This window comes from Gekko japonicus, unplaced genomic scaffold (assembly GCF_001447785.1).
Source record: "Gekko japonicus isolate JY-2015 unplaced genomic scaffold, Gekko_japonicus_V1.1 scaffold570, whole genome shotgun sequence".
NCBI lineage: Eukaryota > Metazoa > Chordata > Lepidosauria > Squamata > Gekkonidae > Gekko > Gekko japonicus.
In genome coordinates this window covers 830,779-858,666 of record NW_015173140.1, presented here as the reverse complement: position 1 = coordinate 858,666, position 27,888 = coordinate 830,779, and the positions used below count along the sequence as shown (strand labels likewise).

Sequence of the window (27,888 nt, the reverse complement as noted above, 5' to 3'; positions counted from 1 at the left end):
TTCCTTCCTTCCTTCCTTCCTTCCTTCCTTCCTTCCTTCCTTCTTTCCTTCCTTCCTCGCTTTCTCCCTTCCTTTCTTTCCAAAATAATACCATTAACCCCACTCTGTCTCCCCCCCTTTTCTCTCTTTCCCCCCTCTCTAACTCTGTCTCTCTCTCTCTACCTCCTCTTCTCCATTCCTCCCTTCCACTCGCCCTTCCTTCCTATCTAGGGCCCGTCGTCTACCGCCACGACGGGCTTTCCTTACTAGTACCTAATAATCACCTCACCCTACCTCACCATTGCAAGCCACCTCTCTTTTTTTCTTTCTGTGCTTGATCTTCTCCTGCCTACAATTCGGGCTGTATATTTTGATCAGATTCTAAACTCCATCTCCTCCTGCGAGAGCCAGAGCCGTCCAATTGCTTCATAATGTTATTTACTGACCTGATTGTCCACCAAAGATTCTGGGCCAGGAACGTTAGAATGCGTCAGCATGCCCTGGGCTGTCAGCCCCCCAGAATGGATGAGAATAACCAGGTAGATTGGAAGAGGCAATTGCTCAAGCCAAGACAACCCTGCAGCCTCCATGCATCAAACCAAGAGAGCCTGGTTCAACCTTTCGCCACCGAGGAAAACTTTAAGTTTTCCCCATGTCAGCCGCTGCCGCCATTCATAACTAGAAATATGACCAAGCGAGACATTTAAGTGCACACTGGAACGGATACAATGCAGCACTTGAAGGAGCGGTAATTGTGCATCCAGAAAAGGTTAAATCTAATAAAAAGGGGGCTGTGCTTCATTCGGATGTGTGGGTTCACAAAACTTGCCCACAGGCACCTCCCTAAATCACAGAGGCAGCAAAGTGTAGGCAAGCAAGTGCTGGCCTGGATCTTAGGTCTGGAGAGCGGTCCATTACAATGTGGGGAGATGCAGCTGCACGGATGCCCAGGTAGGCTTGCCAGCTGAAAGCATCTTTGAAAAATTTGGTCCTTCGTCCTCCCCACAAATCAACTCTCCAATTATAAATAAAAAGTTTCAATCATACAAAATTCTCACGAGATGGTATCTCACTCCACAAAAGTAAGCATTCTCCTCCTGTAACTATTTACCAGTATGCTGGAATAAATGCAGGGAAATAGGATCTTACGCACGTCGCTGGTGGGAATGTCCGCATATCAAATCCTTCTGGCAAGAAATCCTTTCCAGATTCAAAATATTACAGGTTATGAGATCCCATTCAATCCAGAATTTCTCTTCCTTAATATCTGGCCCGACCTCTCAGTTCCCTCTATCAGAAGATAACTGATATCATGTCTAATTGTCGCGGCAAGAACGTGTATAGCCTTAAATAGGAACTCTCACCTTGCTCCAACTGCCCAGTGTTGGTTTGCTAAAGTCTGGGTATGTTCAGATGGGCAGCTAATCCCGCCTTTATGCCGCCTCAAATTTGATCCCGATCTTTTAAATCCGTCCTCGCACGACCAGACATCCCCCGGGGGGATCGCCTTACCGTGCGCTGCTTCCGCTGTGGATTGTCTAGGCAGCATCCACTGAAGGAGGCATGTGTGGTGTTTTTGGTTTTTTAAAAACTTTTTGCGCGTGCGCATATGCGTGGTATTGTGGCCTTGTTTATCTGTGCATGCACAGAATCACGATTTTTTAAAAAATGTGTCCGTTTGGGATGGTCTGACATTTTTTAATTGCACGCTGGAACGATCAGACGGCGGTAAGTTCGCAATTGGCCCGTCAGATTTTAACTAGTACCTTTTTAGTACGGCTCTGAAGCGCAGTAAAACAGGATGCTCATGGAAGACGGACGTTTCCCAGGTGTTGATGTCTGGACATTACATTTAAATCCATGAGGCACTCGTGCCTCGCGCAGATCTAAAGAGCCATCTAAATGCACCCTCTGGGACCTCTTCATAATGGAGAAGATTACAGACCATATTAGACAAATAGAACTCTTCCCCAAACAATCTTGATTCTTTCAAAAATGGCTACCATTCTTAGAGAATGTGCAAGTTAACGACATACAACCTCATAAAGCAATATATCTCAAATTTCTTTACGTTTAACTCTCCCTCTGGTATCTACATAGTCTGGACATGTTGAAATAATTAGTATTTTTGTGCATTATAAAAAACTAGTAAGCAAAGCCTGTTGTGGCAGTTAACAACGGGCCCCTAGATAGGAAGGAAGGGCGGGTGGAAGGGAGAAGAGGAGGTAGAGAGAGAGAGACAGGAGTAGAGGGGGGGAGAGAAAGGGGGGAGAGGGAAAGGGGGGAGACTGAGACAGAGTGGGGGTCATGATAGTAATTTGGGAAGAAAGGAAGGAAGGAAGGAAGTAGGTAAGAAGGAAGGGAAAAAGAATGTAAGCAAGGAAGGAAGGAAGAAGGGTAGAAAGAGAGAGATGGAGAGAGAGATAGTGAATGGAAGGGAGGGAAGAAGGGGAGAGAAAGAAAAAGAGGGGGAAACAGAGTGTGTGAGAGAGAGAAAGTGGGGAGGGGAGAGAGAGAGAAAGGAAGAAGGGGGGAGAAGTGGGGCGGGGGCCCCCGGCCGCGTGAACTTCTCTTGTCCGGCAGGCGGGTGAGAGGGCTGAAGGTGGGGGGCGGCTTGCATGGTGCTGGCACCGGCTGTGTGCTGGGCTGGCTGGCCAAAGGCAGCCGTCCAGCGTCTCCGTCTCCGCCGCTGCGCCCCTCCCTGGGCTCCCCCGAAGGCATGGCGTGGCGGCGGCAGCAAGGAGCCGGTGATGAAGCCGGTCAGAAGTTGGGGAAGCTTCTGACGGACAGTTCAAGACTCCAAACACCGTTGGTGTGCATTTTCTCTCCACTGCGTGAAGCTGCATCTGAGGTGGGACTTAGGCGACATGGCCAATGGAAGCTGGGGAAGCTTTTGATGGACAGTTCAGGCGTCCAAACACTGTTGGTGCGCATTTTCTCTCCGCTGCGTGACTCTGCGTCTTATTCAATTATATATAAGGGAGAGATATTGATTAATTCATCTGCTAACAGCTGATTGTTATAGATACTACTCCAGCAATCTCTTCATCTACCTCGATTAGGAATATTGTGTTACTTTTGCATTTGTATGTCATTAATAACACAAGAAATTGTTATAGGATTTTATCTGAACAGTTGTCCCATCCCATTGGGGGAAAAAATGGATTTTTTTTTACCTTCCGTGAAGGTCATAGTAATGAGTACCACATCACACTTACTATCCTGCTTTGTAATATTGTTTATTAAGTTAGTTATGTATTTTGTGGCTTTTGTATCTTTTAAAAAATAATAAAAAGTTAACGATTTTTTAAAAAAACTTTGGTCCTTCCAGATGTATTTGATGGGCATAGGACTGTTGAACATGTCCAGAAGAGCATGTTGAGCGTGTCCCGAAGAGGACAACCGGGATGGTGAGAAGGTTGGAATCCAAGTCTTACAAGGAAAGGCTGAAAGAGTTGGGTATGTTTAGCCTGGGAAAGAGAAGGCTTAGAGAGGACATGATTGCAGTCTTCAAATATTCAAAGAGTTGTCATGTGGAAGATGGAGCAGATCCATTCTGTCTTACTCCGGATTGCAAGACTAGATCGAATGGGTGGAAATGACAAGGGAGTCATTACTGGCTAAATATCAGGATAAACTTCCTAACTGTAAGGGAGGTTGAGCAGTGGAAAAGACTGCCTCGGGAGGCGGTAGATGCTCCTTCGCTGGACATTTTCAAGCGGAGGCTGGACGACTATCTTTCGGGTGTGTTGCAGGGCTGTCTTTCGGCTCTGCTCCTGCAGAGTGCAGGGGGTTGGACTAGATGACCTGCAGGGTCCCTTCCAACTCTAACATTCTATGATTCTATGACTACTGGCAATGAAAAGGAGCAATGGTGGTCAGCTTTAGAGTGTGATGAAGCTAGGCAGTAGATGCAGGCCATGGATTCTGGGAGGCACCTTCTGCCAATACTGCCTCATGTTGGCATTGGTGCTGCCCATTTCCCACCCAACACCCAGGAGCTGGAGTCATCATCACTGTTTCTTTGTTCCCGAGCATTTCTAAAGACAGTGTCACAAGCTGTGCACACCCAATGGGGCTTTCCAAACTCTTATTTGCTCTGAACAGTGAGATTTGAGTCCAGCAGCATGTTAGAGACCAGCACGAGTTTTGGGATATACTCTTTTGAGAGACAAAGCTTCCTTTGTCAGACACAAGTAGGAATGGAGATCTTGGAGTCTTTTTATCACAGTCAGATGGTGGGAGGGGTGTTGTAAAGAATGTAAAGGATGAAAAGGTACCCTGCATATTGTAATCAGCTTGATTAGAGCAGAGAGGAAATGCCTGGGAAAAGAAAATTAGCATCTGTAGTGAGATAAGAATCCTTTGTCCCTATTCAGCCCTGGGAGCTCCATTGTTCTGAACTTGTGAATGAACTCAAGTTCAGCAATTTCACGTTGTAATTTCCCCTTGAATTTCTTTTCTTTTCTTTTTTTTTTTTGGGAGGACTACCACTCTTAGGTCAGCAGTGGAAAGACCCGGAAGATTAAAATGTTATTTACTGTGCTGTCTTTAAAGACACCTGGGGAATGAGGAGGGGAGGTGTGCCTGGAGGCTGCATGTGAGAAAGGCATGAAGACAAGTGTTGTAGGCAGGTGGCAAGAGGTGAGGGGGGCACAGTGGGAAAGGGGGCAGACAGGGGTGGCAGCTTTAGGTGACACCCATTGCTGGGCTGCCAATAACAGTTTCAGATTGACTTTTTGGTTTGCTTATAGGCTTGTAAGCTCAGTGGCGAGTATTGCTTTGTCACACTGCAGCAACAGCATTACATAGATTCCACATTATCAAGATCTGAAGGGAAAGCATCCTCGGGAAACAGAGGTGGCTTTGTAGAACACAGGCACATTTGCAGATTGCTTTCTTATTTGTAGTGGCGCCGTTCCGATTGCAACTGGACAAATTGCAACTTTGCAACTTTGACACTCACCTCCCGAGCCCAACCATAAATCATTACAGATCGAGACATTTTCACATGGCAAGAAGCAAACGTCTCCACATCAGGACACTATCTGCCTCAAGCCTCGTTGCAAAACTGAGCACGCGGTCTGCCAGTCCACAATCTTAGTTTGCATCGGGGCACTTAGTTTGCAAAAGGCCAGTGGGGCCTTTGGCTCTTCCGTTGGTTGGTTTCAAGCCAAGAGTGGATTTCTGCAGGGAAGTCAACTGCGCTCTGATTGATGTGTAACTCACTAGAAGAGGTTGGATTTATACCCCGTCCTTCACTAACCGAAGGTGTCTCAGAGCGACTTACAAACTCCTTTCCCTTTCCCCACAACAGACACCCTGTGAGGTAGGTGGGGCTGAGAGAGCTCTTTCGAGGACTGCTCATGAGAGAACAGCTCTGAGAGAACTTGTGAGTGACCCAAGGTCACGCCAGCCACTGCATGTGGAGGAGTGGGGAATCAAACCTGGTTCTCCCAGGTTAGAGTCCACGCTCCTAACCACTACACCATACTTAGACAAATTCATGGAGATCTACCACTGGCTGCTAGCTATGTTGACTAAAGGGAGCCTTCAGAAGAGTAGTGAGCCTTCAAAACCCAATGCCAGGAGGCCTCTCTATGGGCTGCTGTTGGACATCCAGGTGGTTAGAAGTGTATGAGACAGGATGCTGGACTAGGTGGACCACTGGTCTGATCCAGCAGGGCTCTTTGGATGTTCTTATGTTCCATTTGTTCCTGAGTTCCCCTGCAGACCAAACCTCTTCTCTGTGCTTTGAACGTAGTTCTAGTTGATATACTGAACTAGGGAGTACAAGAAGCAGGGACCTGCGATACTCGCGGGAGGGGGGAGAAGGAGCTCCACGTGGTGGTGGAGGAAGCAGCTGCAGGTGAGCCTTCTCCACCGCTCCCCCACACCGATGGTGAGGCCTGGGCCCACCAATCCTTCTCCCCCAACCCCTCCGGCAATGAAGGCGAGGCCCACACAACTCCCAGCCACTGGGCCCGCCAATCCTTCTCCCCCGCCCCCTTCAGTGGCGGCAAGGCCCACGCTGGCCTGTCAAGCCTTCTCCCACTCCCCTCCAGCACTGGCGGTGAGGCCCAAGCAGCTCCCAGACACTGGGCCCGCCGAGCCCCCCCCAATGGCCAGAGCGTTCTCTGTGCATGCGCAGGGAATGCTTTTACTTTGGGGGGGATTTAAATACCCCCCGTATATTTTTTTCAACATTTTAGATTTTTCTGCGTACCCGGGGACTGCTCCAAGTGTGCAGAAAAATCTCTCTGCCCCCACCAAGTGCCCCCGATGTCCAGATTTAGATATCCGCACGGAGGGGTCAACTTGGCTATTAGATATATAGACGTTATTAACCTATGCACCTGGTAAAGGGAGTAGTGGGATTGGATGCTTGCCATATACCATGACTAACCGGTTGGCCTTAGGAGAGTCTCAGATGTGTCGCTCCTGTCAAGGTCAGTTACGTATTATTACAAGAACTGGAGAAATTAATGATCTTTAAGATAATATACAGAGTCTCAGGAGAAGCCCTGAGATTGGAACCTCAGCTCAGATTGAAAGTGCAGAACAGTAAGAGAAGCCAATGTTGGATCAGGCCAATGGCCCATCTAGTCCAACACTGTGAACATAAGAACATAAGAGAAGCCAATGTTGGATCAGGCCATTGGCCCATCCAGTCCAACACTCGGTGTCACACAGTGGCCAGAAATACCAAACAGTGCAACGATGCTGGCCACTTCCAGGGTGGGTGGGTCTGTCCATGATCTTTCTCCAGGGTTTCCTGACAGCTGAAGGGTTGTAAGTATATTACTTTCTTGCACTGATTCTTCTGTAGAGGGGGTTTAAGCTACTTAATGAAATCTATTTTCCTTCACCATTTCTGTGTTCATTGCCTCCATATCCATTTGAGGAAGTAATTTTATATGATGTATATTGTTTTATTAGTTTTATGGGAGCCGCCCTGAGACCGCCTTGGTGGGGAGGGTGGGGTAAAAGTCTAATCAATCAATCGATCGATCGATCGATCAATCAATCAATAATAAAAAGAGCCACTGTCCCTTGGCAATGCAGAGTCCTACTGGCACTTGGTATGAAGCCCAAGGGACAAGATACTGAACAATAAATAAGGAAGACCCCCTCCCCATTTAAAATCTCACCTCTGCCATGAACGCAGGACTCTGGTTGGCACAAGCTGGCATCTGTGCACCTGCAGCTGGCAAGATTTAAAAAGGACAAAAGAGAGACCCCCCTGTGGGGAAGGGGGGAATCTCCTCCCGCCCTCACTATCAGCTCCAATCCCCAACCCTTATCTTACCACCGATTCAGGCTCACCTCGCCCTATACCTTGTCTCCAGCTTCCTGCCATCTCCTCCCTGTTCAGGCTTGAATGGATATGGTGTTGTTGCCGCAATACAAAATGGCACCCAAACTTCAGTATTTTGCTTTATGAGACACCTGAACATGGGTAGATGTAACAGTTTAGAGCTGGAATATGATACCAATGCTCCCCCTGTGAGCAAAAATTCTACTTTGAGAGCTGCTGGCATTAAAGTTGTGAGTGAGCAATTTGGCTACCACATAAATTAGTTTGCTCTGGAGCCCTCCTTCCTGAGTGAAGACAAAAATATGTGAGCCAGAGGCTAAAAAACTGTGAGCTAGCTCACACTAACTCAGCTTAGAGGGAACACTGGTGCTAACCCCTTTTTTTGTTGTTGTTGTTTAAATAAATTGCATTTTTTCCTGCAAACCTGGGAGTTCCTTTATGTGCTAACAGTGTGCTGATGTCACACTGCATGCACTACACTGCATATGCAGCATACTCTGTGGTTCTGTAACTGAACCACATCCATTGGGTACAAACGTTGGGGAACTCCATTTCCATTTTAGCCATTTGGTGTGATTTGCATTAAAGGGGCAAAATAAATTGCCTTAATAATTGAGTGAGGACTTATTCTACCATCCTGCTTTGGGGAGGGGACAGGGTGGGTTCCATTCATAGAAGAAGAAGGAGAAGAGGAAGAAGAGATTGGATTTATACCCCGTCCTTCACTCGGAGTCTCAGAGCGGCTTACAAACTCCTTTCCCTTCCCCCTCCCCACAACAGACACCCTGTGAGGTAGGTGGGGCTGAGAGAGCTCTTTCGAGAACTGCCCTTTCAAGGACAGCTCTTGTCAGAACCTGAAGGCCGCAGTGGAACATCAGGATAACAGGCCATGGTATAGCCGAGGGCTGGAACATGAAACTAGAACCCAGGCTTAATCTACTGCCTGGTTTAAATTAAACGATTTCCTTGGGATTACTTCCAGGGAAGATTTTACAAGATATGCCAGTCCTAGTGTTGCGGAAACCGTATCCTGGGCTGTGGCCCAAGAATCATGTTGGTCTCAATTGCACAGAGCTGAAAGACATGCGGCTAGCCTGAAATTCCTTTTCGGCCCGATACGCAATGAATTAATAGATCTGATGTATCTTTTTGATATACATATCAAACCAAGCCTGAACTCTCCCTAGAAGCTAAAGTGACTAAACGGAGCCTTTGTTCGCATTATGAGGAGGCAAGATTCACTAGAAGAGGCAATAATGCTAGGAAAAGTTGGAGGCGGCAGCACGGAAAGAGGAAGACCAAATGTGAGACGGACTGACCCTTTAAAGCAGGGGTGTCGAACTCATTTGTTACGAAGGGCCAGATCTGACATAAATGAGACCTTGTCGGGCCGGGCCGCGTGTGTCATAAAATGGAATGCCAGGTAGCGGAGATATAAACTTTATAAAGGACACAAACACAAAGGGTTTTTTTTTAACTTAAAATAAAAACATGCATAAAACATGAGCACTCTTGCAATATTTTGTTTATTTAACCGCCTCTGATCACTGACACCTCTTGCTCTGAATGACTGCATCAAAATGTCTGTGCTGCTGCAATCTTGAGTGTGCTGTTCAGGTGTGTATCTGTACGCTGCAGACCTACGATGACACAGCAGCAGCAGAACTGGAAGAAAAAGCAGGAGATAGCCAGTTCCACTGCGGGCCTGACAAAAGCCCACTGGGGGGCCTGATCTGGCCCCGGGGCCACATGTTTGACACCCCTGCTATAAAGGAAACTGCAGGCCTTAATATGCAAAACCTGAGTATGACTGTTTTGGAGTCATTAATCCGTAGGGTTGCTGTAAGAAAGAAGGGGCCTGACAGCACTTATCACACACATACAAAGAAATCCTAAATTTTCAGTCTCCTCCAGAGGCGTTGTCTTCTGCCAGAGGAAAACAGAAGACGGCATCGAGGCGACCAACCTGGGCCATGCGGCACAACTTCAAGGAGAAGAGAGTCAAAGAAAGATGCCGCGTCCTGAATTTGCAAACCCCAAAGAAATTTCCCCCAAAATGACACCGATGTGGGTCAAGGGGATATTAACGAATGGCTCCTGCAAGCCTAATAGACAAAGGGGCTATAAAGCAGAAATAGAAGCACCATTCTTTAGTTCCATCTGCTGCAAATGACTATCCTGCCCCGCGATTCTATTGATTTGCCTGTACTATATCAAATTTTAATCACCATAAAATATAGGCTCATGCAGCTCTGCCACCAACAAGTGCTTCTTTGCTGGCAACTGATTATTTTGGACATCGTTGGGAACTTGCTGGGGGGGGGGAGGGAAAGTAATCAGCACGCAAATAGGCTTCATAAAATCCTCTCTTCGGTTTCCTCATTCAAAGTGACTCAGACCCATCCACCTTTGGCAGCGAGCCTAAGAAACAGGTCTGTGCCAGGGCTGAACGGAGCAAGTCCCACCCCGGGTCTGCTGAGCTAAGCACCAGGATAGTATAGTGGCTCACGAACACATGAAGCGGCACTATCCTGAATCAGACCATCAAGCCATCAAGTGTGGCCTACTCAAAACTGGCATCGGCTGCCCAAGGTCTCAGGCGGAGGTCTTTCACATCCCCTACTGCCTGGTCCTTTTAGCTGGAGATGCTGGGGATTGAACCTGAGACCTTCTGCATGCCAAGCAGATGCTCTGCCACTGAGCCACAGCCCATCTTTACAGTTCTCCAGGATCTCAGGTGGAGGTCTTTCACATCACCTACTGCCTGGTCCTTTTAGCTGGAGATGCTGGGGATTGAACCTGAGACCTTCTGCATGCCAAGCAGATGCTCTGCCACTGAGCCACAGCCCATCTTTACAGTTCTCCAGGATCTCAGGTGGAGGTCTTTCACATCACCTACTGCCTGGTCCTTTTAGCTGGAGATGCTGGGGATTGAACCTGAGACCTTCTGCATGCCAAGCAGATGCTCTGCCACTGAGCCACAGCCCATCTTTACAGTTCTCCAGGATCTCAGGTGGAGGTCTTTCACATCACCTACTGCCTGGTCCTTTTAGCTGGAGATGCTGGGGATTGAACCTGAGACCTTCTGCATGCCAAGCAGATGCTCTGCCACTGAGCCACAGCCCATCTTTACAGTTCTCCAGGATCTCAGGTGGAGGTCTTTCACATCACCTACTGCCTGGTCCTTTTAGCTGGAGATGCTGGGGATTGAACCTGAGACCTTCTGCATGCCAAGCAGATGCTCTGCCACTGAGCCACAGCCCATCTTTACAGTTCTCCAGGATCTCAGGTGGAGGTCTTTCACATCACCTACTGCCTGGTCCTTTTAGCTGGAGATGCTGGGGATTGAACCTGAGACCTTCTGCATGCCAAGCAGATGCTCTGCCACTGAGCCACAGCCCATCTTTACAGTTCTCCAGGATCTCAGGTGGAGGTCTTTCACATCACCTACTGCCTGGTCCTTTTAGCTGGAGATGCTGGGGATTGAACCTGAGACCTTCTGCATGCCAAGCAGATGCTCTGCCACTGAGCCACAGCCCATCTTTACAGTTCTCCAGGATCTCAGGTGGAGGTCTTTCACATCACCTACTGCCTGGTCCTTTTAGCTGGAGATGCTGGGGATTGAACCTGAGACCTTCTGCATGCCAAGCAGATGCTCTGCCACTGAGCCACAGCCCATCTTTACAGTTCTCCAGGATCTCAGGTGGAGGTCTTTCACATCACCTACTGCCTGGTCCTTTTAGCTGGAGATGCTGGGGATTGAACCTGAGACCTTCTGCATGCCAAGCAGATGCTCTGCCACTGAGCCACAGCCCATCTTTACAGTTCTCCAGGATCTCAGGTGGAGGTCTTTCACATCACCTACTGCCTGGTCCTTTTAGCTGGAGATGCTGGGGATTGAACTTCAGACCTTCTGCATGCCAAGCAGACATTCTACCACTGAGCCATAGTCCTTCCAGCTCAAGTGCTAGAAACCCAGGTTCATACTTCAATGCAGCTCTGAAATTCACCGGATCGCTGTGGGGATCAAGTGGGGAGTGAACAGCCCATGGCGGGCTGCCAAAAAGACAAATCAGGGGGTTCTAGATTTAAAAAAATCAAGCCTGAATTCTACCTAGAGGCTGTTGTACTTTGGTTATGCCATGAGAAGACAAGACTCACTGGAAAAGACAATAATGCTAGGAAAAGGTGAAGGCAGCAGGGGAAGAAGACCCGACATGAGAGGGTCGACTCCGTCAAGGAAGCCACCGCCTTCAGTTTTCAAACCTGAGCAAGGCTGTCAATGATAGGTCATTTTGGAGGACATCAGTTCGTAGGGTTGCTGCAAATGGGAAGCAACTTGATGGCACACATGCAGTAAGGTTCACGGCAGAGTGGAGATCTAGACAATCTGACACTCTAACTACCAGACCTCACTGGCACTCTCCTTTACTCTTGCTCAGGGGTCATTTCGTAGTAAAAGAGCTAGGGGGACTCATTAGCATAACTCATTAGCATATGCCACACCCCCTGACATCACCGGAAGTGTGTCCTCCCCACAGCCGGCGGCGACCTCCAGCGGGCACCAGCAGGGAGCTCCAGGCCCCGCCCTCCCGCACCTCACCCGGGGGGATGGCGTCCCCCCGTGTCCCCCCCCCAAATGACCCCTGCTCTTGCTTCTGCTGTTATTTTACTGCTGTTGCATTTTTATTATGGCTGGGTCTATTCTTCTATGGTTTTTATTATTGTTTCTACTTTTTATTATGGCTGGCTTTATTCTTACTGTATTTTTCTTATTGTATCTTACTGTATCTGAAGAAGTGAGCAGCAACTCACAAAAGCTCCTCCCCTGCCACAAATTTTGTTAGTCTTTAAGGTGCTGCTGGACTTTTACACTTCTCTATTGCTACAGACAGACTAGCACGGCTACCCATCTTGATGTATTTTTCCTATGCAGTTAAAGAAATAATTCTACGATATTCTAGGCAATCAAATCTATTATGGCTAGTTTTAGTTTTCTGCTGTTTTTATTATTGTTTCTACTGTTTTTATTATGCCCGACCTTATTCTTACTGTATTTTTAACTAAATTACAAACTGTCACAAGAGAGTTTTGTAAGTAGGCTGGATACACATATTTTAAGCAAAAACAACAGAAACAACAAAACAAAAAAAGCCACTGCTGACTCAGAACCTTGGAACTTAATTCTGTACACCGCAGGTAAATTGCAGACTTTCGTTCAGATTTACAGCCAAGACTTATGACTGGTAAGAACATAACATATTGTGGCAGCAAATTCAATAAATGAATTGAGTTGGATCCTGCCAGCTTTTCTGTTTATGGAAGAAGGAGGAAGGCATCTTTCAGACCACCAAAAGGTCTATTCCAGGGATCATACGAACACAAGGAATGCCCTGCTGGATCAGACCAGTGAGGGCCCATCTAGTCCAGCATCCTATCTCACACAGTGGCCAGCCAGTTCCTCTGGAGAGCCAACAACAGGGCCAGAGAGGCTGAGGCTTTCCCATGATCTTGCTGCGTGGCACTGGGATTCAGAGGTAGACTGCCTTTGCATGTGGGGGTTCCCTTTTGTAACCATGGCAAGCAGCCACTGATAGACCTATCCTCCATGAATCTAACCCCCTTTTAAAGGTGTCTATGCCTGTGGCCTATCATGGAACTTGAAAAGTCACACAGGCCGGAAACTAAATTAAGGCTGCGGTCACACGGAGCATTAGCCACGCTACTGAGATGGATGATAGGCGGATATTATGGGCACGATCACACCACAACATCTGGGAAGCGTAGAGCTCCCATGGCGAACCCGAGGCTTCCCACCGAAGATGTGGAGTTAAAAACTAGTACCTCTGAGGTACTAGTTTCCGGAAACCGCGGGGCAAGGGCTGGCGTCTGATCGCGTTTCCGGTGGTAGTCCGTGGCATCCAGCACCCGCCCATGCCCCGTGGCAGGTTTTTCCCCCCAAGTCTCCACAGGATGCACACAAGCACCCAACGGCGCATGCGCACGAAGAGGAAAGCGAAAGTTCCATGGCTCCGCAGAATCGCGCATGCCGTTGGTGAGATCGCGCCACACCGCTTCTTTGCTGCGCTGCGGGATCATCGTGTGATTGCCACCTTGCCCCTACCCACATGACCTCGACGAGACATGTGATCGGGCAGCCGCACGTTATTTTGCTCCAGGCCAAACTGCCACGCTTCCCCCCGCGCATTTTATGGCCCGTGTGACCGGGACCTCAGAATGGTAATTGAATGGGATCAAGCAGGAAAGGTGGTGGGATCCTTTCATAGATCATAGAATTATTTATTTAACTGCATAGGAGAGGTGCAATAGAGGAAGAACTACTTTTTAAAATCTCTCTTGACTCTAAGGCTGAGCAATGCCATAGGGTGACCCTACATTCTGTATTATGTTAAAATGGAGGGAACAAAATTCTCAGTAATACTGTGAACCTTTAGAATGACCTTGTGGGGTATGATTCCCATTTTAAAGAAGGGAAATTGGACCCGGGGGGACAAACAAAGTTTCCCTCAAGATGGTTTGAAGGCATGGTGGCTGGGACCTCAGTCCAGGGCTGTCATTTGGTCTTCCAGGTCAAGTAACACCTTTGCATGTGTTAAATTCCGTATTCCTATCTTCTAGAGAGGAATATCCCATACTTATTCCACATCTGGCCATTGTCTATCATACCAACCAAGAGCAAATGCTTCCTTGATTCTGGTGTTCTCCCTGTCACAGTCACTATAAGTCAGTTGTGATTTGATCGCACTTTCTGCCACCACCATGGCGAGCAGAAATATAGAAAGGGAAATTAGTCCTATATGGCCAGGGTCCAACATACCTGAGGGACCGCCTTTCCCCATATATACCCCAGAGAGCACTGTGGTTGGGATCACAACATCGATTGACCATCCCAGGCCCTAAGGACGCCAGGCTCACAGCCACGAGGGCCAGGGCCTTTTCAGTGGCGGCTCCATACTGGTGGAATGAGCTCCCAGAGGAGATCAGGGCCCTGCGGGATCTTTTACAGTTTCGCAGGGTCTGCAAGATGGAGCTCTTCCACCAGGCTTTCAACTAGGAGCCACCACCTCACTACCACCAACATTTCTGGTTATGGATTGGCCCCAGAGTGGAGACTGCGCCACACTACCGCACAATGCTGAAGATCAGGGGTTTTTTTGTAGAAAAAGCCAGCAGGAACTCATTAGCATAATAGGCTGCACCCAACAGCAGAAACTCATTAGCATATTAGGCCACACCCCATGCCTTCCCTTGGCTTGCTGGGCGCCCTGTGGCTGCCAGGAGCCTGGGCAAGCCCCCCCCTTGAAGGGAAGGGAAGGCAGTCACTGGGGGGGGGGGTCACTCTCCAGGCCTTCCCTCTGTAGGCACGCATACAGAGGTTTTGGCTGTAGTGGGCGTAGCCAACTCTGAAGCCAGCCGGAACGCCGTTCTTGTGCGTTCCTGCCCAAAAATAGCCCTGTCGAAGATCATGGAATCAGAAATAACTGGTTATATACTATACAACATGCCATCTTAACTACTTAAGGACGATCACCAGCACCAGCACTTTGATTATTGGATTGTTTTAAATGTTGGAATGTTTTAATCTTTTGTATATGGTTTGACGGTACTGGGTACCGATCAATGTTGGCCGCCCTGAGCCTGCTCGCGGGGAGGGCGGGGTACAAATTGTACTAAATAAATACATAAATAGTCAACTTCTCAGTTCGAAATCTACTGGGAATCCAGCTGCTGTACATTTTTAACCTCCTCTATTCAAGGGTTCCATCGGATGAAGAGCTTGGGTGGATGGCAGCCCACAAAGGTCTTCGTTTCTCCTCAGTATAATGCAATACGGCTGGAATGCATTTAATGAGATTTCAGCCTCAGGTCGGATTCTCTTTTGGAGTGTTGGGATCCATTCTTCTGAAGCCTACTCTAGGCTGAGCCCTGGGGCATCCCTCGACAATGTCACGACTGCAGTCGGTTGCATGCCTGGATGCTTCCTTTTTATTAAGGACCTCTGCTGGGTCAGATACAGTGTGTTCCTCTCCCAGCAAGTGGTCTGCTCAGCTTCTCTGTCCACTTTCCCTGAGTCAGCTTCGAAGAACTGAGATGCAACACATCGATCTTACAAAAGTTGATGGACTACCTAACGACTTCCGAGGACACAGATCGCACTTCACATTTGCCTGCCCGACAATTCCCATGATGCTGTTGAGAACGCAAAGATGCCTTGCCTCTTATGGAATTACAGCTCGCAGAATTTTTACAGACGGAAGGATTCGTCCTCTAATGTTAAAAAGCTCCTCAAAACCACCCCACTCTTCTGAGCTGGTGATCTCTCCAGGCAGATCTAGTAGCGCCTCAGATGCACAGAGAATGGTAAGGGCCCACAGCACAGGAAGAGGAAGAATCGGGCATGGAAGAGGAGAAGATGAGGGAGAGACCTGACGGAAGTTCAATGGCCCCTAGAATATCTTCAGTGGTGGACAAACGTCAAGAGAACGATCTGGAGGTTAAGGGATCAACACAGTTCCCGGGAGAGATATCTATGGTCCTTGAGCAGCAACACACCCCTAGAATATCTTCAGTGGTGGACAAACGTCAAGAGAACGATCTGGAGGTTAAGGGATCGACACAGTTCCCGGAAGAGATACCGATGGTTCTTGAGCAACAACATAGTCCGGAAAGTCCGGAAAGTCCGGAAAGCCCTGATACTAGGGAGAGAAAACTGAAGGCTGAGAGAGGCGGGGAGGCTATGAAGAAGATTCTAGCATGGCAGGAAGAATGGATTAGGAACCATAAAATCCCAACATAATCCTTCTGAGGATGCATTACAAGAATAGGAATCAGAACATATTAAGAACTAAATAAGGCAGAAAGTGACGGGGGAATACAAGGACAAAGAAGGATAGAAATGTATAGTAATAGCTGTTTTAGTGAAAATATTCAAGCTCTATATCCAGATTTGCGGCTCCTTAAAAAAAAAAGTAATAAATCCAAAATCGAAAAGGTGGCAGCTATGAATACAATTAGTTAGTAGGAATGCTATTATGCAGTTAGTATTAGATCTGTTCCTAAATAATTGTCTCTCCCTCCACCCCCCATAATGAGGGCACTCTGGTAGGGGATGGTCTAGTAAATTTTTCTTGTAGAGACATTGGTTTTACCTATCATTTTTTATCTGTGAAGTGGTTTTGTGAAACTGAGCCCTCTGCCTATGGCCTTCCCTCCCTTTCCCCCTTAGTCTGTATATGAATTTGGGATGGTGAGCACATTGCTCTGCCCTCTTCCTTCCCCCCCCCCCATAGTCTGTATGTGAATTTGGAGGGGGGTTCTCCCCCCCTTTCCTCTTGTTGGCAGGTCCCAGGTATTTCAGGGAAGGAGAGTATAGAAGAGGTCCTCCTGTGATATGGGGTAGATTCCAAAATATTTTGTGGAGGCAATTTTCTGATCAAACCTGAGATGTGATGTTGACCTTCCCTGCCCTGATTTCCTGTTGATATTTTCCTCGGTTGTCCAAGTCTCTGTTTTTATGAATTTTACTGTAAGAATCTACTCCACATCCGAGAATATTTCAATTTCTTTTTTCTTTTTGTGGAGTGATATGTATATGATTTTGAGATGGTGAGCCCACTTCTCGGGCCTCTTCCTTTCCCCTCTTAGTTTGTATGTTAATTTGTAGGGGGGTTTCTTTCCTTTGTCGGCAGGTCCCAGGTACTATGGGGTAGATTCCAAAATATTTTGTGGGGACAATTTTCTGATCAAACCGGAAACGTAATGTTGATCTTCCCTGCCCAGATTACCTGTTGATATTTCCCTTAATTGCGTAAGTCTCTGTTTTTATGAATCTTACTGTTAAAAGTTTACTCCACACCCCAGAATATTCTTTCTTTCTTTCTTTCTTTCTTCGTAATGTTGATCTTCCCTGCCCAGATTACCTGTTGATATTTCCCTTAATTGCGTAAGTCTCTGTTTTTATGAATCTTACTGTTAAAAGTTTACTCCACACCCCAGAATATTCTTTCTTTCTTTCTTTCTTTCTTTCTCTGTTTTCCAAAATTGTGCATAAATCATTCTCGCTGTTGTGATTAAGTACCAGAATAAAGTCTTTTTAGTTGTATTGACTTCTTCCATTTTCAATCCTAAAAGCAGAATTTCCGGTGCCTTTTTAAAAGAGCATTTCAAAATTTTTTGCATTTCATTGTGGACTTTTGTCCAAAAGTCAACTGCTTTCTCACAAGTCCACCACATGTGGTAAAATGAGCCTTCATGGCTTTTACATTTCCAACACTTATTTGACATATTCTGGTTCATATTTGCAATTTTTTTCGGAGTCATGTACCACCTATACATCATTTTATAACAATTCTCTCTAACATTGGTACAAGGCGATATCTTAATAGAATTTTTCCACAAATATTCCCAGGTTTCAATAGCCACTTCCGTATTCATATTTATCGCCCATTTTATCATTTGCCCTTTTACAGTCTCATCTTCAGTATACCATTTTAGTAACACTTTATACATTTTAGAGATATTTTTTCCCCCTTCACTCTCCCAAATCATTTCAATCTCATTTTTTTCCTCTCTAAAACCATAGTTTCTTTTGTCTGATCTAAAAAGGTCAAAAATCTGCATATATTTCAGCCATTCATAATCATATTCAATTTCATTCTGCTTTTTCATTACCCATTCTGTTCCCACTTTTTTAATTAGATCTTTATATGGCAACCAATCTTTATCTCTATGTCTTGAGTAAGATGTTAACACTTCCACTGGTACAATCCACAATGGTCTTACATCACAAAAGTATTTTTTATACCTCATCCATACCACAAATAGTGCTTTTCTTACCACATGAAGCTTAAAAAAGCTATCCATTTTTGTTTTGTCATACCATAAATATGCATGCCAACCAAATCTACAATCATGGCCTTCTAACCCCAGTAACTTATCATTTTCTAATTTCACCCATTGTTCCATCCAGGTTAGACAGACCGCTTCATAATATAGTCTAAGATTTGGTAATTGTAACCCACCTCTATCTTTGGCATCACAAAGAATTTTCATCTTGATTCGCGGTTTCTTGCCTGCCCAAACAAACTTTGATAGTTCTTGTTGCCACTTAAGTAGCAAATCTGTCTTACTAAGTATTGGTATTGTTTGGAACAGGAACATCAAACGTGGTAGGACATTCATTTTTATGACTGATATTCTTCCCATCAGTGACAAATTCATTTTGTCCCATTTCTTAAAGTCTTGAGTTAACTTAGTCCATAGTTTTTCATAATTGTTCTTATATAAGTCTATATTTCTTGCAGTTAACTCAATACCAAGATATTTAGTCTTTTTTACTACTTCACATTGTACCAGGTCTTGCAGTTCCATTTGTTTTTGTTTCGTCATGTTTTTGCAAATAAGCTTCGTCTTGTTCTTATTGACATAAAATCCGGCCAATTCTCCAAAGTCCTTTATTTTTTGGAATAGTAACGGTAATTTGTCTGTCGGGTTTTGCACAATGAACATTACATCGTCAGCAAATGCTCGATATTTGTATTTAAGTCCTTTGTGTGTCAATCCCGTTATCTCTTGATCTTGCTGTATTTTTTGTAGAAGTATCTCCAACACCCAGATAAATAATAACGGTGATAGGGGACAACCCTGTCTGGTGCCTTTCTGTACCTTGAAGCTATCTGTCAGTTCTTTGTTTACATTCAGTTTAGCTCTTTGTTCAGAATAGATAGCTTCAATGCAATTTCTGAAGTGTTGTCCCACTTCTATTTTTTCCATCATTTGCAGCATAAACTTCCAGTTAAGATTGTCAAATGCCTTTTCGGCATCGATAAATAAAAAAGCTACTTCTTGTTCAGGGTGTTTCTCATAATATTCAATTGCGTCCATTACTATTCTTACATTGTCTCTGATCTGTCTCTTTGGTAAAAAACCAGCTTGGTCTTCTGAAATCACTGTTTGTAAATAGTTTTTCACCCTCTCTGCAATAATTTTTGCAAAAATCTTGTAATCATTATTCAAAAGAGAAATTGGCCTATAGTTTTTCACATTCGTTGGTTCTTGTCCTTCCTTTGGTATTAATGAAATAATTGCTTCTTTCCAAGAGTCTGGCACCTTCTTACTCTCACGTATATCGTTGGATAAAGCTTCCATGACCGGAACAATTTCTTCTTTCATTTTTTTATAAAACTTTGCGGTAAATCCGTCCGGTCCTGGCGCCTTCCCCAACTTCGCTTCTTCAATTGCCTTCCTCACTTCTTCTTTTTGAATTTGGCCATTCAGTAATTCCTGAAATTCGTTGCTTATTTTAAGTAACGGAACCTTGTCCAAATATTTTTTAATCTTCTCAAGATCTGTTCTATTTGCTTGGAATAATTTAGCATAATACTTGAAGAAACTTCTCTTTATGCCAGTAGGGTCAACGAATTCTTTTCCTTCTTCTATTATTTTGGTTATCATTCTTCTTTCTTTTCTAGCCTTAAGTTGCCACGCTAAAAATTTCCCCGGTTTATTTGCCCCTTCAAAAGATTTTTGCTGTAGCCTCTTTAAATTCCAATAGAGCTCCTGGTTTAAAGTTTCATTCAGTTGTTCTTTCAACAACTGTAATTCTCGAATAATCTTCTTTTTCCCTGGTTTCTTCTTTAATTCTTTTTCTTTTTGTGATATTTTTTCCAACACTACTGTTTGTTTTTGAAATTTTTCCTTCTTTTGCTTCGCATTTTGAGAGATGAGAATCCCTCTCATCACTGCTTTATACGCATCCCACACCACCTGAATTGGGGTCTCTTTATTCAGATTTTGTTGGAAAAATTGCTTTGTTTCTTCCTTTAACATTTCAGTTACATCTTTTTTATCCAACAAATCTTCATTAATTCTCCAAAGAAAGGATTTGTTCCTTTCTATAGAAGTCCACAAAACAGGGTTGTGGTCGGAATTACATCTTGGCAAAATTTCAATTTTATGTGTTTTCATTGACAATTCTTCTGACATCCAAATCATATCAATTCTGGAAAAAGAGCAATGTCTATTGGAATAAAAAGTAAAATCCTTCTGCGTCGGGTTCCATTTCCTCCATACATCCTCTAGTTTTTCCTGCTTGACTATTTCAAAAAAGTTCTTTGGCAATTTTCCACTAATTTCGTTGCCTTTTTGTGATCTTCTATCCAAACGGTCCACAGTTCCGTTAAAATCTCCGACCAAAATGACTTGTTCATAGGTTTGTCCTTGTAGATGTTCAGTTAAGTCCTTAAAGAATTTTTCTTTTGCTCCATTGGGTGCGTATAGATTGATCACCAATGTCTTTTTCTGTTGGATCAAAACTTCCACACCCACATATCTTCCATCCAAGTCTTTAAAAATTTCTTTAGGTTGTAAATCCTTTTTCACATATGTCACAACTCCTTTTTTCTTGTTTGAGGCCGAAGAATAAAATTCTAATCCAAATTTGACATTTTTTAAATATTTAGTATCGGAATTTCTAATATGAGTTTCTTGCAAGCATATCACATTACAGTTTTGTTTTTGTATCCAATGATTGATTCTTTTTCTCTTATTTGGTGAATTTAGTCCATTCACATTCCATGACAACAATTTGTAATCCATTGTAAATTTTAAGTTAAATTTCTCCAAAGGCATCTAAATTGTCTGCCTTAAATTTATATAAGTCCGTCACCGATCTGATCTGGACCCTCCCACTTTTGTAAGTAAAGGATAAGCCTTGTGGAATCTCCCATCTGTATCTGATATTCAAGGTCTTCAGTTTGTCAGCCAGAGGTTTATACCTTTTTCTATCTTGCAATACTGCTCGTGGGAGCTCTCTCATCACCATGATCTTGTTCCCTTCAATTTCGAACGGGACGGTAAATTGTTTCTTAAAGATGTCTTCTGTTGTTGCTCTTGTTACAAATTGTACAATTACATCCCTTGGTAAATTTTTCTTTTCCGCAATTCTGGAGTTCACTCTGTATATCAAATCAAAATCTGCTTCCATTGTTCCCTCTTCCTCTTCCAAGTACAAAGTGATCGCTTTTATCATTTCCTCTCTTATGTTTTCATTCTCTTTTTCTTTGATACCTCTAAATCTCAAATGAGTTTGCATTCTTCTGAACTCCATCATTGTTTCAGATCTCCTAAATTGCTGAGTCAAAGAATCCTGTTTCTCTTCCAATTGTTGCATTTTTTCCTCTGTCTCTGTAGTTTTGGTTGCACTAGCCTGTATTTCTTTTCTGACTCCATCTAATTCTTGCTTGATTGAAGTAATTTCTGTTGTAACCAATTCTTTTAATGCTGCTACATTTTTCTCCTGGGCTTCTTCAATTTGTTTCAAGTGTATCTGAGTTTGCTTTGCCATTTGCTCTTCCAGTTGCTGCTCCATATGTTTTTCTTGCACCCCCAACCTTTTCTCAATCTGCTCACCCATGGCCTGAATCGCCTCCATCATTCTTTTCTCCATCAATTCCATGGCTGCATACAATTCTTTCTTATCCTTCTCCCTCTCTTTTGACATTTTAGGGGTTGATGTTGAGCCTGTCCTTGGTCTCACAACTGGTTGAACGTCAGGGTCAGAATTGGTTCGTTTCGGTGCCCTTCTGGTCTTCGTTTTGGCGATTTCTCTGCGGTGCGCAAACTTACACAACAAGTTGTTTCTTCTAGAAGATAAGCTTTCGATTGTCCAAATGCGTCTATTTGCGCTTTCAAAAATCTTCTAAAAGGTCTTTAAAAATCAAATTAAGTTAAAGTCCTCCTCAAAATGTCGGGCGCAACTTCTCTATGGTAATTAGGGATAGAGTAGGTCGGTTTGGCGTTTTGCAGGTCCCGTCTGTTCGCATACACTCACATCCGGTCCTGCAGTTTGAAGAGTCCGAGTTTCTTCCTGTTGATTGTTACCCTTCTAGGATATCTTCTCACTGCTCAACCTACTCGGAGTACTTTGCCGGTTACACCAACCTACATCTTCCCGCGATACTGTTCGTCAGTTTCGGTTTTTTCTGCTGCGCGCTCAGCTCCGTCCTCACCGCAGGAATGTTAAACAAAATGCTTTTTTGCTGTTTTATAGCCTTCAATCAACTATTTCTTTGCCGGAATCAGAGTTCTGGGAATATTAATTCTTTATCCGCTCATCCGCTTGATTCAATTTATTTTTTAACGCAGTTCAGGTAAGCGGCACGTTTATTGTTATCTACACGATCAAAACGGGCTTTCGCATTGCTTCTTTTCACTCACTGTTGTTGCCCATCTTCAAGAGGTCGGCTGATGGAGAATTTAAACCGGTACACCGGCTCGAACGGCTGCTGGAGAGTTGCTCGGCAATTGCCTTCTTCGCGGGAGGAGATCAAAGCCTGTTTCCGCTTCTTCCGAAGCGGAATCACGCCAACCTAACACTCCCTCTTAGGCGCTGCTGCCTGCTTGTCCCCCCCCCTCGCTGGGGAGCGATGCGCTGGGCTAGAAACTGCCCAAACTGTCAAAAGCAGCCGTCGCCCACTTCGCACAAAAGTGAAAGTGCGTCAGTCCTCCATCTTGACTCGACCGGAAGCCTCATGATTGTTGATATCCTTACCGAACCATTTCTTCATAAGAAATTCAAAATTCTGTGAAAAAGAATGAATCTTGTGGACCAGCACAATAGACCTTGAGAAGGGATGTTGAAATATGCAAAGTCTATAGTGCAGCCTTATAAAGAAGATCTGAAAATCACTGTCACAATCCTGGGCCTATAGTGGTGCGGCCTACAGGCTCTAGTGTGGTCTAGTGGCTTCATAGGAGCCTCTGAGTAGCTATCAGAGCCTACATTTCCCAGGTTATCCATCAGTTGATTGGATGCCGTTTAAGTTTCCAGTGAAACAGAGGACCTCGCAGGGTGAAATAAGAAGTGAATCGATTTGACCAAACTCAGGAACCAATGTTGGCCTTAAATAGATCCACATTTGAAATGAAACATCAAAATGACCAACACAGACACCTACTTTGGACTCAAAGTCAGTTTTGATTTGAGGAAGGGAAGAGGTACTCCTTGAGGGCGTGACCATGACTCAGTGGCAGAGCATCTGCTTGGCATCCAGAAGGCCCCAGGTTAAATCCCTGGCATCTCCAGTTAGAGGACCAAGCAGTAGGTGATGTGATGTGCAATGCCGCTGCCTGAGAGTCTGTACTGACCTTGAGGGACCACTGGTCTGATTTAGTATAAGGTAGCTCCTTATACTACTTATACGTATGGCTACTGCTTCATGATGATTCTAGAGTTTTCATCATTTGATTTGTAAAAAGTCAACCCCAAACTGATGTCGGAGTGTTTCAGGGTGGGACACAAGAATTCAGTGGTACAGCACATGTGCTGCATGTAGGAAATCTCAAGGAAGGTTCAATCACAGAAGAAGAAGAAGAAGAAAAAGAAGAAGAAGAAGAAGAAGAAGAAGAAGAAGAAGAAGAAGAAGAAGAAGGAGAAGGAGAAGGAGAAGGAGAAGGAGGAGAAGAAGGAGGAGAAGAAGAAGAAGAAGAAGCCCACCCTTCACTCAGAGTCTCAGAGCAGCTTGCAATCTCCTTACCTTCCTCTCCCCACAACAGACAGCCTGTGAGGTAGGTGGGGCTGAGAGAGCTCTTTTGAGAACTGCTCTCGAGATAACAGCTCTGAGAGAACTGTACCTGGTCACCCAGCTGGCTGCATGTGAAAGAGTGGGGAATCAAACCCAGTTCTCCATATTAGAGTCTGTTGCTCTTAACCACAACACCAAACTGGAATCTCCAGTTAAAAAGACTCCAGGAAGCAGAGCTGGGAGGTTTCTTTGTCTGAGGTCATGGAGAGCCTCTACCAGATGTGGTGAAGACAATACCGAGCTTGATGGAGTAATGATCAGACTCAGAACAGATCCAGATGTTCAGCAGATAGACCCAGGGGCAACTGAGGACCTGCTGGAGTCTGGCATAAGCAGAGCTCCCAACTTGCTTTCCAATTTGCGCGGCTAATGATGGGCTACCCTTTGAACTGGATTTTACTGTGCGGTGATGCGCTTGTATGGAAATTGGTATAAGTTAAGACATGCTGCGCCATACCCACCTGACCTTCCTCTACCTAACACACATGCACACCTGACAGTCCCACACAACAACACATGAAATGGTACACTCGGCCTCAGCTGACCAAGCTCTTTTGCACATGCATGAAAAAGATGTATATACAAGCATGGTGCTGATTCTGCTAAACAAAACTTGGTTGGGTTGAGTTTGTTGGGTTTCCAAGTCTCAACTAGGACCTAGAGATACTTGAATAATTTATTTGTATTCAAATGCAATTTGCCACATGACAGTCAATACAAGGTATGATACTGTTGTCAACGGCAGTCTGGCTTACCTCCACTAGCTTGTTGGCGTGCTCGCGGAAAACTTGTGCATATTCCTTCACTTCTTTCTCATTACCGCTCTTGGCTGCTTCGATGAGAACCAGTAACGGAACGTTGGTCTCGAGGAAGGAATCCGATATGTGATCCATCACTGCTTTCCGGAGCTGTGATAAAAGAAAGCACAGCTGTGAGAAAAGGAAGCAAGAAAGTCACCTTGATGGCGACTTAAGGTGACTCCGTAGGGCTTTCGAGGCAGGAGACATTCGGAGGTGGTTTGCCATTGCCCACCTCTACGTAGCAACCCTGGAATTCCTCGGTTGTTTCCCATCCAACTAACCAGGGCCGGCCCAGAACACCTAAGGAACAGCGCTTTTGTATTTGTGGCTCTTCAGTTATCGAGGATCTTCTCCATTATATTCTTCAATGCCAAATGTATGCCCAACCTAGGTTAAAATTTCTCTCCAGGATTCTATCAGACCTACGTTTCTACTCAGATTCTGAGAAGATTGTATTCTTGCTAGCTGATTTTGACACCAACATATTCTATAGAATGTCTTTATATGCCTTGGCTGCAAAGAAAATACGGGCTAACGCTGTTCTTATGGGAACTAATTAATATTGATCTTAGCAGATACCTTTTGATTCAATTTTATTTGGATTGCATGGTTTTATTATATCTTATATTTTACTCTGATCCTTGGTTTGTAATGGCTTGTGGCTAAATACAAATAAATTTCTATTTCACCAGGGCCGACCCTGCTCAGCATCTCTTCTTGGGAATATAGGACCCTGAGGAATGACATGAGAGAGGTCTGCAACGAGAAGGAGGAAGCAGTGGGAAACACTGTTCCCTCTAAGCTGAGCTAGTGTGAGCTACCTCACAGTTTTTTAGCCTCCAGCTCAGACATTCTTGCCTTTGTTCTGGAAGGATGGCTCCAGAGCAAACTAATTGATGCCATAGCCAAATTGCTCGCTCACAACTTTAATGCCAGCAGCTCACAAGGTAGAATTTTTGCTCACAAGACTCCACAGCTTAGAGGGAGCATTGGTGGGAAATACCAGTTTAGTCTGGATCCGACCCACCAACTTGGCTTAGAGGCACTGGTTGGAGATCTGATTTGTGATAGGGTTCTCTGTTTGGAACCAGGGAGCAACCTGCAATTAGTAGGACTATTGTTATGAACAATGCAACCCCCATCATTGTACATGTCTCTGTATATAATAGCATAAAAGAAAATATAGGACTCTGTTCCCAAGGAATTTACAATCAAAGGTTCTATAGCAGGAAAGGGTGGGGAAAGAGATGGGGAGGGAAACAAGAGGGATGTATTTCCAAAGGAAATTATACATACTTAAGCATTGTTTTGGTTGGGGACGAGAATTATGGAAATTATGCCATGGGGGGAGGGAGCACCTTTTGAGGAGGGATTTGAAAGAAGAGAAAGCCTTGAGCTAATAGGTTACCTTCTGATCCTATTTGGACTGGGAAAAGGAAACAAAGGGCAAAAAAAGAGAGAGATTAGTTCGCACAGAGCGAGGGGTATGAGAAAGGGAATCGAGAGAATTTAAGGGGGGGAAATGCACTAGAAGAGAGGCTTTTTAAAAACCCTTGGCTTTGAAATAAATCACTTGGGATTTGCCTTTTCGAAAAGAACAAAACCGAACTCTACCTATTGTGGCCGTCATCACAGCCAGCATCGGTGAGGGGTGGATTATAAGACTGAGTGATTACCTTACTTGACCTGCAGTCCAGCCCAAAGACATACAACTTAATGAGACTAATTTCTTGTCACGCCCCCTCAGTTTGTGAGCGGGCTTTGAGTGGAGCTCCCCCCCACACCCCTCATTTTTTTTAAAAAAAGAATTAAACTCCAGAACTTAAGGGAAGATCCAGCATGGCTGTCACACTGTCAGAGGACAACTGCTATCCCACCCATTAATTATTTAAGTTTTAATAATCTTTTTGGACATCTAAACAACAATGCTACTTTTAACACTGAGCTGCAATTTTTTAAAGTGATGTTGGAGAAGATGATGTTGCCATTTGAAGGAAATATTTTGGCTGCGGACTTCCGGTTGATGGCGGCACACTAGACAGACGCATCTCCCGGACCTCCCGGGGATGAGGTCTGTGCATGGCGGGAAGGAGGGGGAGCACTGGACCGTTACCCCCCCCAGGGAGCCTGGCGGAAGGCTCCTAGCCAGGGGACTTATGAGGAGTCGCCTCTTTGCCTACGCGTTGTGGGTGAATTGAGGCGTAGGAGATCGATTGGACGAAATGAAGTAAAGCGGGGTTGGAAGACCAGATATGAACGTGAGTCTGACTGAGCGAAAAAACGGTTAAAGAGAAAAAGAAATCTCCCTACCCCATGTTTAAAAACGGAAAGTGAAGCGGACGGGGGAGGGACATCTCCTAACCGCATGAATTATTGAGCAAATCGAGGGGGGGGGGAGCGGAAGAGAAGGCATGCATAACTGTTAAGAATACTTACCAAGGTGAGTTCAAGGCATTTGAACGCATATTCAGATACTTTCAAAATATTTTCCAAAGTAAACAAAATCGAAACTAACAGAGAGCCCTAAACCGGAAGGAACCAACGAGCTGGCAAATACTTTGGCAGAATTCATGTGCCCTCTACTGGACCAAATGAGTAACCTCAAGGATCAGATGTCGAAAATGACTCAGTACATCACCACACAGCAGACACAGATAACCGAGACACTTAAAATGATGAATGAAACGGCTGAAAAGGTGAAAGTGGACGCCACTGCACAAAAGGTGAAAAAGAAAGTTCAAAAGCTGGAAAAGAAGCAAGTTTCTATGGAAGATCAACTGCTACAATTACAAATGGAAAAGGCTAATATGATCCTTTGCTTCCAGGGCTTGCCAGAGACAAAGGGAGAGAATCTTAAGGAACTAATGAGTGAAGTATTGGCCCCAGTGACAGATATGAAGGCGGAACTCTTTTAAACGAAATGGATGTGGCCTATAGATCATATTCAGGATATATAAAGAAAAACAATCTGCCTGGGGAAATTGTGGTAAGATTCTCAAAGAGGCATGTGAGGGATACAATCCTGAAAGCAGTATCTGGAGCACCCCTGAAGGTGGGGGAGAATACCATCAGAACGTTAAAAGACATTCCATTTGAAATAAGACAAAGGAGAAAGAAAAATAAAGAATTAATTCTTTTTCTACAGACAAATGCAATTGGATATAGATGGTTAACTCCAGAAGGCGTA

At 44.9% G+C, this 27,888-nt stretch overlaps 1 protein-coding gene across 1 annotated transcript in view; it reads right to left on the bottom strand.

The window, feature by feature from the left end:
* CTNNA2 (catenin alpha 2) overlaps window positions 1-27,888 on the bottom strand; it is a gene marked incomplete at its 3' end in the record, with an annotated part of 719,772 nt that overhangs the window by 127,549 nt on the left and 564,335 nt on the right. Inside the window, exon 8 of the mRNA XM_015422279.1 lies at window positions 24,657-24,809. Within this exon, the coding sequence (XP_015277765.1) occupies window positions 24,657-24,809 (153 nt within the window). The remainder of the gene's footprint in view (window positions 1-24,656; window positions 24,810-27,888) is intronic.